Source organism: Scyliorhinus torazame, chromosome 2 (genome assembly GCF_047496885.1).
Source record: "Scyliorhinus torazame isolate Kashiwa2021f chromosome 2, sScyTor2.1, whole genome shotgun sequence".
Taxonomy (NCBI): Eukaryota; Metazoa; Chordata; class Chondrichthyes; order Carcharhiniformes; family Scyliorhinidae; genus Scyliorhinus; species Scyliorhinus torazame.
Genome location: NC_092708.1, coordinates 399,692,082 through 399,705,163, shown reverse-complemented (window position 1 = coordinate 399,705,163; position 13,082 = coordinate 399,692,082). Strand labels below are relative to the sequence as shown.

The 13,082-nt window shown below is 47.3% G+C and overlaps 1 protein-coding gene across 3 annotated transcripts in view; it reads right to left on the bottom strand.

The window, feature by feature from the left end:
• ttll5 (tubulin tyrosine ligase-like family, member 5) overlaps nucleotides 1–13,082 on the bottom strand; it is a 602,008-nt gene that overhangs the window by 566,168 nt on the left and 22,758 nt on the right. For all 3 annotated transcript variants that reach the window (XM_072494443.1, XM_072494444.1, XM_072494451.1), the window contains exon 4: nucleotides 6,741–6,823. In XM_072494443.1, the coding sequence (XP_072350544.1) occupies nucleotides 6,741–6,823 (83 nt within the window). The remainder of the gene's footprint in view (nucleotides 1–6,740; nucleotides 6,824–13,082) is intronic.

Below are 13,082 nucleotides of genomic sequence, written 5' to 3'. Positions count from 1 at the left end.
CCAGCATCTCCACATCATGTCTTTCACATGCACCTGGCTCTTTGGTTTGGCTTCAGGCTGGCAACTAATTTTGGGGTCTGCTGAGTGTTGCTGTTTCCATGTTCCCTGACACTCTTCATTGAGCCTGGCTTAACGATAATGCCAGGCCTTGTGATTATAGATTGTGGTAGAATGCAATTCTGCAGCTGCTAATGGCCTCCAGTGCCTTATGGATAACTTGTCTAAATCGCCTTGAAGCCTCGTAACATCCTTTTCACTACTCACATTCACACCTACTTTTGAGTCATCAGCAAACATTAAATATTACATTTGGTTCCCTCATCCAAATCATTAATATAAATATTACAATAGCTGAGGCCCAAGCTACAGCCCCTGCAGGACCCCACTAGTCACCACCTGCCACTCGGAAAAAGACCCATTTATTCCTACTCTGTTTCTTGTCTGCTAACCAGTTTGGAATACAAGCCAATATATTACTCCAATCCCATGCGCTTTAATTTTGCTCTTATGTGGGACTTTAAAGCTTTCTAAAAATCCAAATACACCACATCCACCGATTATCCCAATCTATTTGGCTAGTTACATCCCAAAAAAACTCCAGGAGGTTTGTCAAACATTATTTCCCTTTCACAAATCCATGTCGACTTTGTCTAGTCTCATTCTTATTTTCAAAGTGTCCTGGTCTCACATCATAGAGTCTCTACACTGCAAAAGGAGGCTATTCAGCCAATCAAGTCTGCACCGAGCCTTGGAAGAGTACCCTACCTAGGCCCACTGTCCCCACCCAATCCCCATAACTCTATCTAATCGTTGGACACCAAGGGGCAATTTAGAATAGCCAATCCACTTAACCTGCATATCTTAACCTGGACTGTGTTGGGAAACCGGAGCACCCGGAGGAAACCCCGCAGACACCGGAAGAACGTGCAGACTCCACAGCTACCCATGGTCAGAATTGAACCCCAGTCTCTGGCGCTGTGAGGCCGCCATGCCGTCCTTAATAATAGACTTTATCATCCCAATGAGTGATGTTAGACTAACCGGTCTGTAATTCCCTGCTTTCTCCCTCTGTCCCTCCTTTTCTAAATAGTGAGGTCATATTTGCCACCTTCCAATCTGCTGGGACTGTTCCAAAATCTACAGAATTTTGGAAGATGACAACCAAACCATCCACTATTTCCATAGCCACCTCCTTTAGTACCCTGGGATGTAGATTATCAGGTCTGGGGATTTATCGGCTTTATTCCCATTCATTTCTCCAACACTATGTATTTATTAATACTCATTTCCTTCAATTCCTCATTCTCATTAGACCCTTGATTTTCTCGTATTTTTAAAAAGTAATTTGTGTCTTTTCTGTGAAGACAAAACTGATGTAGTCGTTTACTTGCTCTGTTATTTCCTTGCTCTCCATTATAAATTCTCCCATTTTGGACTGTAAGGGACCAACATTTGCCTTCATAATCTTTTACTTTTTACAGACTTATGGAAGCTTTTATAGTCTGTTTTTATGCTCTCACTTTATTTTTCCATCTTAATCATTCTCCTTATCCTCCTTTAATGAATTCTAAATTGCTCCCAGTCCTCAGGTTTGCTACTTTTTAGAGCAGCTTTATGATTCCTCTTTGGATCTAATACTATCCTTAATTTATTTTACATGTCTGGTTCGCTTTTCCTGTTGTTCTTCCGACATGGAAAGTATTGATTCATCAGCTGATGGGGGATGGTAGGTGGTAATCAGAAGGAGGTTTGCTTGCCCATGTTCAACCCGATAGGAGAGTTCATGGGAGTTAATGGTGAGCTTTCCCAGGGTCACTGCTTCCTGACTACATACCCCTGTGCCACTACCTCCGACAGGTGGTGGGACAGGACATATCCAGTGATGGTATTAGAGGAGTCTGGAACTTGGCTGAAAGGTATGATTCAGTTCGGGCTTTTGCTCGATGTGTCAGTGGGACAGCTCTCCTAATACTGGCACAAGTGTCCAACTGTTAGTGAAAAGGACTTTGCACGATCGACTGAGCTGGGTGTGCCTTTGTCATGTCCAATGTCCAGGTTGCTGTTGGCTTTATTCTTATTAGAACTTTTTGTAGAAGTTTGATGCAACAGAGGCACTTGCTGGGCCATTTCAGAGGGCAGTTAGAGTCTCCGGTCATTTGGAAAGCACGCCAGCAAGGTCAGCAGAATCCTTCCGGAAAGGATGTTAGTGAACCAGATGGTCTCTCACAACAAGTAAATAGTTTCATGGTCATCATTATTTTTATTTTTTTTAATATATTTTATTAAATTTTTCAAACAAAATCTTTCCGTTTTTACAAATCAACATAAAAATAATACAACAACTAGTAAATAACATTACTTAAATAATATAGTGAACTAACAAAATAACAAAAAATAGTGCTCTCCCCCCCCCCCCCCCCGGGCTGCTGCTGCTGTCACTCTATCTACCCTTAACATTCCGCGCGATAGTCAAGGAACGGTTGCCAACGCATGGAGAACCCCTGAGCCGATCCTCTCAACCCAAATTTTATTTGTTCCAGCTTTATGAACCCTGCCATGTCGTTTATCCAGGCCTCCACGCCGGGGGGTTTCGCTTCCTTCCACATGAGTAAAATCCTACGCCGGGCTACTAGGGATGCAAAGGCAACGACGTCGGCCTCTTTCGCCTCCTGCACTCCCGGCTCTTCCGCTACCCCAAATATCGCTAACCCCCAGCCTGGCTTGACCCGGACCTTCACCACCTTTGAAATCACCCTTGCCACGCCCCCCCAGTACTCATCCAATGCCGGACACGCCGGGCTTCCCGAGCACCTCCCACACCTGTCCTCCATTCTGAAGAACCTGCTCAGTCTTGCTCCCGTCATATGTGCTCTGGCACACGAAGACAAGGAATTTACCCTGCTTAGGGCATCAGCCCATAGCCCCTCCGCAATCTCCTCCCCCAGCTCTTCTTCCCATTTTCCCTTCAGCTCCTCTATCATCGTCTCCCCCTCGTCTCTCATCTCCTGATATATTACGGACACTTTGCCCTCCCCGACCCATACCCCGGAAATCACTCTATCTTGGTTTCCCTGTGTCGGGAGCAGCGGAAATTCCCTCACCTGTTGCCTCGTAAACGCCCTCTGAAGATATTCCCCGGGGGCAACTCATATTTTTCCTCCAGCGCTCCCAGACTTGCAAACGTCCCGTCTATAAACAGGTCCCTCAGTTTCCTAATTCCTATTCGTTGCCAACTCTGGAACCCCCCGTCCATCCTTCCTGGGACAAACCTGTGGTTATTCCTAATCGGGGACCACACCGAGGCACCCATCACCCCGTGTCGCTTCCACTGCCCCCAGATCCTCAAGGCTGCCACCACCACTGGGTTTGTGGTATACCTTTTCGGGGAGAACGGCAGCGGCGCCATCACCAGCGCCTTTAGGCTCGTTCCTTTACAGGACGCCATCTCCAGCCTCTTCCACGCCGCCCCCTCTCCCTCCCTCATCCACTTACAAACCATCGCCACATTGGCGGCCCAGTAGTAGTCGTTCAGGCTCGGCAGCGCCAGTCCCCCTCTATCCCTACTGCGCTGCAGGAACCCCCTCTTTACCCTCGGGGTCTTCCCTGCCCACACAAAGCTCATAATGCGCCTGTCTATTTTTTTGAAAAAGGCCTTTGTGATCAGAATGCATGGTCATCATTATTGATTTGACAGGAACTTTTTCTTCCAGGTTAATTTAATTAACTGAATTTAAGTTCTCTAGCTGCCGCTGTGGGATTTGAACTCATGGCTCCAAATCATTACATCAAGCCACTGGATCAATAGTCTAGTAGCAGAATTACTATCCTTGTTTCCTCAATGTTGTGGATAACAGAGTAAAGCTCTATCTGTCCCATAAGAACATATGAATTAGGAGCAGGTTTAGGCCATTCAGCCCCTTCAGCCTGCTCCACCATTCAATGAGATCCTGGCTGATCTGCCTCTGGCCTCAACTTGACATTCTACCCACCTCCGATAACATTCAACTCCCTTGTTAGTCAAGGATCTGTACACCTCTGCTTTAATAATATTCAATGAGCCTCTCTCCACCGCTCTATGGGGAAGTGAATTGCAAAGATTCACAACCCTCAGAAAAAAATTCTTCTCACCTCCATCTTAATGGGGAGAAACGCGGCGGTCTGCAGGTGAGACTGAAGCAACATGGTTTCAAATCTCCTCTCCCCAGCATACTCCTGGCAAACATCCAAGCGATCGAAAACAAGCTAGATGAGCTTAACGCCAGAATTACCTCCCAGAGGGAAGTAAGAGACTGCTGTGTGCTCTATTTACTAGAGACATGGCTCACCCCTGCCTCACCGGACTGTGCCATACAACTTGACGGCTTCTCAATACACCGGAGGGACTGCACGGCATCATCGGGCAAAGCGAAGGGTGGAGGGGTTTGCCTCATCAACTCCACCTGGTGCTTGGATGTGGCAACCCTGGCAAACGACTGCTCCCAAACCTGGAATACCTGACTGTGAAGTGCCGTCTGTACTACCTGCCACGTGAGTTCACTTCTGCCATTATCACAGCAGTCTACAACCCACCCCAGGCAGAAGTGAGGAAGGCACTGGACGAATTGTACACGGCTACAAACAACAAAACAGAACTCCCGGAGACCATGTTCATCGTGACCGGGGACTTCAACCAGGCCAACCTCAAGAGTGTATTGCCAAAATTCCACCAACACAACCCCTGACCACCGCTACACAAACATCAAGAGTGCCTCCCGATCCATCCCCAATCACAGTTCAGAAAATCGGACCATAAGAAGGTGCTCTTTCTCCCGGCATACAAGCAGAAACTCAAGCAGGAGAATCCGGTTAAGAAGATCGTGCAATGCTAGTCTGAGGCAACAGAAGAGTTCCCACGTGACTGCATGGAGTCAGTGGACTGGTCCATATTTAAGAACTTAGCGGCCAACCTAAATGAGTATGCCACGGGCTACAAAGCAAAGCAGAGTAGAATTTCCCACACCAGCACACCCCTCCCTGATGAACGCATTGTATTCTATGCTCAGTTCGAGCATGAAACCATCAAACTGTTGTCAACTTAGGGGCGTTAGGTGCTGGTTAGCACAGGCTAAATCGCTGGCTTTGAAAGCAGACCAAGGCATGCCAGCAGCATGGTTCAATTCCCGTACCAGCCTCCCCGAACAGGCGCCGGAATGTGGCGACTGTTCGGGGAGGCTGGTAACTTCATTTGAAGCCTACTTGTGACAATAAGCGATTTTCATTTCATTTCATTTTCAACTGCCCCAATAGCTTTGGACACACCCATACCTACCATCACAGCATCCAAAGTCAGATCTGCTGTCTTGAAAATGAACCCTCGGAAGGCGACGGATCCTGACAGGGTCCCTGGTCGTGCATGAAGATCCTATGCGGATCAACTGGCGGGTGTGTTTGTGGACGTCTTCAACCTCTCTCTGCTCCATTCAGAGGTTCCCACTTGCTTCAAGACCACCATCAAACCGGTGCCAAACCAGGCAGCATGCCTCAATGACTAACGTCCGGTGGCCCTGACATCGATCATTATGAAGTTCTTTGAGAGGTTGGGAATGAAACACACCAACTCCATAATCCCAGAATGCCTTGATCCAGTGCAATTCACATACCGCCACAACCGGTCCGCAGCAGACGCCATCTCCCTGTGCTCATCCCTGAAGCATTTCGACAACAAGAACTCCCACGTCAAGACTCCTATTTATAGACTGCAGCTCCATCTTCAATGCCATAATCCCAGCCAAGCTCATATCAAAGCTCCAAAACCTCCTCCCTCTGCAACTGGATCCTCGACTTTCTGACCCATAGACCACAATCAGTAAGAATAAACAACACCTCCTCCACGATATGTCCTCAATATGCGTGGCACAGCAGCACAGTGGTTAGCACTGTTGCTTCACAGCACCAGGATCCCGGGTTCGATTCCCCGCTGGGTCACTGTCTGTGCGGAGTCTGCACGTTCTCCCCGTGTCTGCGTGGGCTTCCTCCAGGTGCTCTGGTTTCCTTCCACAAGTCCCGAAAGACGTGCTTGTTAGGTGAATTGGACATTCTGAATTCTCCCTCAGATTACCCGAACAGGCGCCATAGTGTGGCAACTAGGGGATTTTCACAGTAACCTCACTGCAGTGTTAATGTATGCCTTCCTGAACACTAATGAAGATTATTATTATTACCGGTGCCCTGCAAGGCTGCGCATCTAGGCCCCTACTATACTCCCTTTATACGCACGACTGTGCGGCAAAACCTGGCTCCAACTCCATCTGCAAGTTTGCTGATGACACAACATACTGGGTCGGATCTCGAACAACGATGTGTCAGAGTGCAGGATGGAGATAGAGAACCTAATGGAGTGGTGTAACGACAACAATCTCTCCCTCAATGTCAGCAAAACTAAGGAACTGGTTATTGACTTCAGGAAACAAAGTAGCGTACACATCCCTGTCTGCATTAATCGTGCCGAGGTGGAGATGGTTAACAGCTTTAAATTCCTAGGTGTGCACCTCACCAACAATCTATCCTGGTCCACCCACGTCGCCGCTACGACGCTACAACCAAGAAAGCACAACTGCTCCTATACTTCCTCAGGAAACTAAGGAAATTCGGCATGTCCACATTAACACTTACCAGTTTTTACAGATGCACCATAGAATGCGATGGGAAGGAAGCCTTCAATTAAACAAATATTATCTTAGAACGTAACAACGAGAACATACCTCGTGGAAGCCATGGACTGTCAAAATGCTGCGGACCAGCCTGCTCTCAGTGCGCACAATCTTATACGCCAAGTGATAGCGTTCTACAAAAACAAGAGGAAAACACATCACAATGGATGGGATTGGTAAAGTTATATGATCAGAAATACATAATGCTAATCCAGCCTTAGCGTTTTATCACAGGAGGCAATGCCAGTTTGGGCTACAATCCATATCATCGCATTGGCGGGGCTGGATAAACACGAGAGAGAATATACACCGTGTTGGAAAGCAAATTACCAAAATGGAAAAGAGAAAGGAGTGGATGACAAATGAAATACTAGCAACGATGCTAGAAAGAGGAAAGAAAATAAACAAACCCAAGTATGATGAAAATGTAATAAAGAATGATTATAGGCAGGCTACAGAGAAATGGTATAATAAGATGTTTGATGAAGTAAGAAATCACAAAATGAGTTATGTACCAGAAGATTAATCTTTGACAGATTCAAAGGGATAACAAAATTAATTTAAAAATATGGTGTGAAAGGAATGCAGTGGCAAAAATATGGTCAGAATATACAAGTGAATTGTGCAATGATCCAAATCGAGCGAGTCCTCAAGATCTAGAGGCAAATGATATCAGAGATAAAGAATGCTTTGGAATTGATGAGTTCAGGAAAACCTCCAGGTATGGATGAAGTACCAACAGACATCGGAAAGCCTTTGGTGAAACAGATTTAGAAGTGATTACAGAAATATGCGATCAAATATACACCAACGGATACATTCCAAATGATTGGAAACATTCATTGTTTGTTGTCACCAGAGAAACCTAAAGCAATGGAGCGAAATCAATTTACAACTACAAGTGCAATGAGTCGTCTCATTAAATCAATCTTGAAAATGATAATAGAAAGAAATGTTAGAACATTTAAAGCAGAAATTAATGAAGCACAGTCTCCATTTAGACCTGGAGTAGGAATGATGTGGAATATTTAATCCAAGAACAATCTTCACTAAATATCTAGAAGTAAATTAGAATATTTATATATGCTTCATAGACTATGAAAAAGCATTTAAGACCATAAGACATAGGAGCAGAATTAGGCCACTCGGCCCATCAAGTCTCTTCCGCCATTCAATCATGGCTGATATTTTTCTCATCCCCATTTTCCTGCCTATTCCCCATTTAACGGTGTTTACCACCAAAAGCTGAAATTTGGCATTGACAGAAAGATGTGCATTTATCCAGAGCCTTTAGTGAAGCAGCAGGTGAGAAGGTGGACAATCAGTTATGTTTCAAGTTAAGAGGTATGACAAGGCTGTATACTGTCACCAGAATTATTCAATCTGGACACAGAAAAAATGTTCAGGGAATTAGATGCACTCACGAGGATAAAAACTGAAGGCAAGAACATAACAAATTTGCAGTACACTGATGTCACAGCACTAGAATCACACATCTTTGGACTGTGGGAGGAAACCGGAGCACCCGGAGGAAACCCACGCACACACGGGGAGGATGTGCAGACTCCACACAGACAGTGACCCGGTCCGGGAATCTAACCTGGGACCCTGGGGCTGTGAAGCAACTGTGCTAACCACTGTGCTACCGTGCCACCACTACTAGCAGAATTAGAAAAGGCCCGACTCAAAATTCAGAAGTTTAGAATACGGATAGAGAACGAACACCAAAAAGACAAAAACAATGGTCGTTAGACAGAGCACATTAGAAGAAACTAGGGTGAAGATTGAAGTGGATGGTGTCACATTGGAACAAGTCGATAAGTTTACCCATTTGGGACAAGTTGTAACAGAAGAAGTGAGAAGAAGAACAGAGATAGCTGAAGATAATTTGGGGAAGATACCGGTTCTGTTAACAACAAGAAAACTCAAGCTTTCAACAAGAAAGAAAACTCACAACATGCTATATTCTGTGCACTTTCCAGCCAGCCTCAGAAGCCATGGACAATAAGTAAAGATCTGCTGAAGAAAATAAAGGCCTTTGAAATGTGAATGCTAAGCTGTATGCTAAGAATTCCTTATACAGAGCAGAAGACAAAGGAAATTGTGTTTGAAATTGCAAGAACAAAATTACTCTAATAAAAACGTGACAGCCAGACATGCTCCCGCTGACACTGGTGAAGATGACAGTCCTCCCGGGACTGCTGTTTGTTTTTCAATGTCTCCCGATTTTTGTCCCGAAGGCCTTTTTTGGGAAAATGAATGGGGCGATCTTGGATTTTGTGTGGGCTGGTAAAGCCCCGAGGGTGAAGGCACTCCTGGAACAGGGTCAAGGGGAGGGGGCTTGGCCCTCTCGAGTTGTATTAATTACTGGGCGGCCAACATATCGGTGGTCAGGAAGTGGGTAGTGGGGGAGGAGTCAGTTTGGGAGCAAGTAGAGGCGGCATCTGGATTGGGTTGGATTTGTTTATTGTCACGTGTACCGAGGTACAGTGAAAAGTATTTTTCTGCGAGCAGCTCAACAGATCATTAAATACATGGGAAGAAAAGGGAATAAAAGAAAATACATAATAGGGCAACACAACATATACAATGTAACTACATAAGCACTGGCATCGGATGAAGCATACAGGGTGTAGTGTTAATGAAATCAGTCCATAAGAGGGTCATTTAGGAGTCTGGTGACAGTGGGGACGAAGCTGTTTTTGAGTCTGGTCATGCATGATGCATGTTCTCAGACTTCTGTATCTCCTGCCCGATGGAAGGAGTTGGAAGAGTGAGTAAGCCGGGTGGGAGGGATTTTTGATTATACTGCCCGCTTTCCCCAGGCAGCGGGAGGTGTAAATGGAGTCAATGGATGGGAGGCAGGTTCGTGTGATGGACTGGGCAGTGTTCACGACTCTCTGAAGTTTCTTGCAGTCCTGGGCCGAGCAGTTGCCATACCAGGCTGTGATGCAGCCCGATAGGATGCTTTCTATGGTGCATCTGTAAAAGTTGGTACGGGTTAATGTGGACATGCCGAATTTCCTTACTTTCCTGAGGAAGTATAGGCGCTGTTGTGCTTTCTTGGTGGTAGCGTCGACGTGGGTGGACCAGGACAGATTTTTGGAGATGTGCACCCCTAGGAATTTGAAACTACCAACCATCTCCACCTCGGCCCCGTTGATGCTGTCAGGGGTGTGTACAGTACTTTGCTTCCTGAAGTCAATTACCAGCTCTTTAGTTTTGCTGGCATTGAGGGAGAGATTGTTGTCGCTACACCACTCCACTAGGTTCTCTATCTCCTGCCTGTATTCTGACTCCTCGTTATTCGAGATCTGGCCCACTATGGTTATATCGTCAGCAAACTTATAGATGGAGTTGGGACCAAATATTGCCACGCAGTCGTGTGTGTACAGGGAGTAGAGTAGGGGGCTAAGCACGCAGCCTTGCGGGGCCCCGGTGTTGAGGACTATTGTGGAGGAGGTGCTTGTTCATTCTTACTGACTGTGGTCTGTTGGTCAGAAAATCGAGGATCCAGTTGCAGAGTGGGGAGCCAAGTCCTAGGTTTTGGTGGTTTGATATGAGCTTGGCTGGGATTATGGTGTTGAAGGCGGAGCTATAGTCAATAAATAGGAGTCTGATGTAGGAGTCCTTGTTTTCGAGATGCTCTAGGGATGAGTGTAGAGCCAGGGAAATGGTGTCTGATGTGGACCGGTTGCAGCGGTATGCGAATTGCAGTGGATCAAGGCGCTCTGAGAGTATGGAGGTGATGCGCTTCATGATCAACCTCTTGTAAGGACACGAACGTGGAGGCTTTGCTAATGGCACCCCTGCCGTTCTAGCCGGCTCGGTACTCCACAAACCCAGTGGTGGTGGCAGCCCTGAGGGTGTGGGGACAATGGAGATAGCACATGGGACTGGAAGGGGCGTCAGTGTAGTCACCGATTTGTAATAATCACCGTTTTGCTCCAGGGGGGCTGGATGGGGCTTTAGGAGGTGGCGGCGGGGGGGACTTTAGGAGGTGGCAGCGGCAGGGATTGAGTGATTTGGGGATCTCTTCATTGAGGAGGGCTTCCCGAGCCTGAAGGCATTGGAGGAGGAGTTTGAGTGGGCGGGTGGGAACGGGATTCGGTATCTGCAGGTACGGGACTTTGTACGGAGGCAGGTTCCAAGCTTTCCTCGCCTCCCCCTGAGGAGACTACAGGATAAGGTGATGTCAAAAACGGGAGTTGGAGAGTGGAGGGTCTCGGAGATATACAAGGAATTGATGGAGTGGGAAGAGGCCCCAATCGGGGAGGTGAAGAGGAAGTGGGATGTAGTGTTGGGAGGGGAGTTGGAAGTCGGAATATGGGAAAAGGCCTCGAGGAGAGTTAATTCATCCGGGCTGGTTTAGCACAGGGCTAAATAGCTGGCTTTTAAAGCAGACCAAGGCAGGCCAGCAACATGGTTCAATTCCCGTACCAGCCTCCCCGAACAGGCGCTGGAATGTGGCGACTAGGGGCTTTTCACAGTAACTTCATTTGAAGCCTACTTGTGACAATAAGCAATGTTGTTGCATGTGTTGGCCCGCCCGGTTGTTTAAGAAATGTTAAATTGTTAAACTGTGAAAATTACAAATGTTTCAATAAAATATTTTCTAAAAAAAAAAGTGACAGCCAGGATTTAACACATCAGTATTTCAGCCATTTGATCAGAGCTGAAAATTCCTCTAGAGGGCAATGTGGAGGCAGCAGAAAGAGGGGTCATAGTTGGATGATGGACATCACAGAGCTTTTGCAGATAAACAACAGTGGATGTGTGAGAATGGCTAAGACAGACAGGCATGGCATACCACGGTAACAGAGGGACTCAGAGCCTCCAACAGTAACAGGTAGGAATAGAAGCGACAGCGATAGAAGCTGGATAGAAGATTGCTTAGCTAACAGGAAAGAGTGAGGCATAGCGGGCACCAAGCCACATACGATACACCCGACCCGCGTCGCCCGGCTCGATCTGGATCACGCCCTCGCTGGGCTTGAGCCATTAGGCTCATTTAAATGTGTATCTCGTTGGTGGCAGCATTCTCCCAGCTGCCGGTAGTCACCGATCGCAATGGCCAGGCTTCACGCCAGTGACAATTCGTACTGGTCTCCAGATACGGAGACCAGATGTGATGGCCACGCCAGGGGGCTTTGAGGCCACTGGAGCCCCCTGGTGGTCGAGGACAGGGCAGACAATTAGATTTACTCCCAGGGATAGAAATTGAAGGAAAAACATGACAAACTTGCAGTACACTGACGATGCAGCACTACTTGCAGAATTAGAATATTGTACATCAAAATCTAGAACTTTAGAATATGAGTTGAGGATGATCACCCGGCACCTGGGCAGTGCCAACCCAGCACTGCAGGGGTGCCAGCTTGGCATTGACAAGGGGCAGGGCTTGTGGGGGGGGGGGGATGAACAGTGGAGAATGAAGGGGGTAGGGCCTGAAACAGGGGGGGGGTGGTGGAGGTGGAGAGACCTTAAGGTTGGGGGGGGGGGGTAAGGGAGAATGGGACTTTAAAGGTGGGGTGGTGCCTTAAAGGGGGGGCCACCTTAACAGTGGAGGGGGGGTTCCTTAACAGTGGTGGCAGAAGCATTAGCGGTGGAGGGGGGGCCTTAACGGTGGAGGGGGGGCCTTAATGGTGATGGGGGGGCCTTGGCGGTGGAGGGGGGGGCCTTGGCGGTGGAGGGGGGCCCTGGCGGTTGAGGGGGGCCCTGGCGGTGGAGGGGGGCCCTGGCGGTGGAGGGGGGCCTTGGCGGTGGAGGAGGAGCTTTAAAGGCGGAGGGAGGGGCCAAGGAGGGGGCCCTCCGCGACCCGATTGCCCTTTACAAATGGCGGCCGAATCTCTGAGGGGTCAGTCTTGCCGTCAACTTTAGTTCCCCACTGCAGAAGAAAATTCTAAGCGTGGGATTTTCGAGTGAAATATTTCCCAAACTAAACTAAAATGACCAGGTGTGGGTGAATTCCGGTCTGGATTGAGCTCAAACACCTGGCGGGAATCACACTGCCAAACCCATCCAAAATGACAATTTGTTTTAGGAGAATCGCACCCAATATCAATCATTTACATGAAGGGATCGGATTCCTCGTTGATAAATTTGCTGTTGACACAAAGGAAGTAAGTTGTCAAAAGGACATGAAAGATCTGCAAACAGATATTGATTGGTTAATTGAGTGGGCAGATGGAATAGAATGTGGGAACATGTAAACGTGTCCACTTTGGCCGGGAAGAATAGAAAAGCAGCACATCATTTAAATAGAGAGAGAGATTGCAGAACTCTAGGTAGAGAGAGATCTGGATCCCTTGGTCCTTATTTCTTATTCATTTTAGGGATGTGGGCTTCACTGGTGAGGCCAGCAGTTATTGTCCAGCCCGAACTCAATCATGA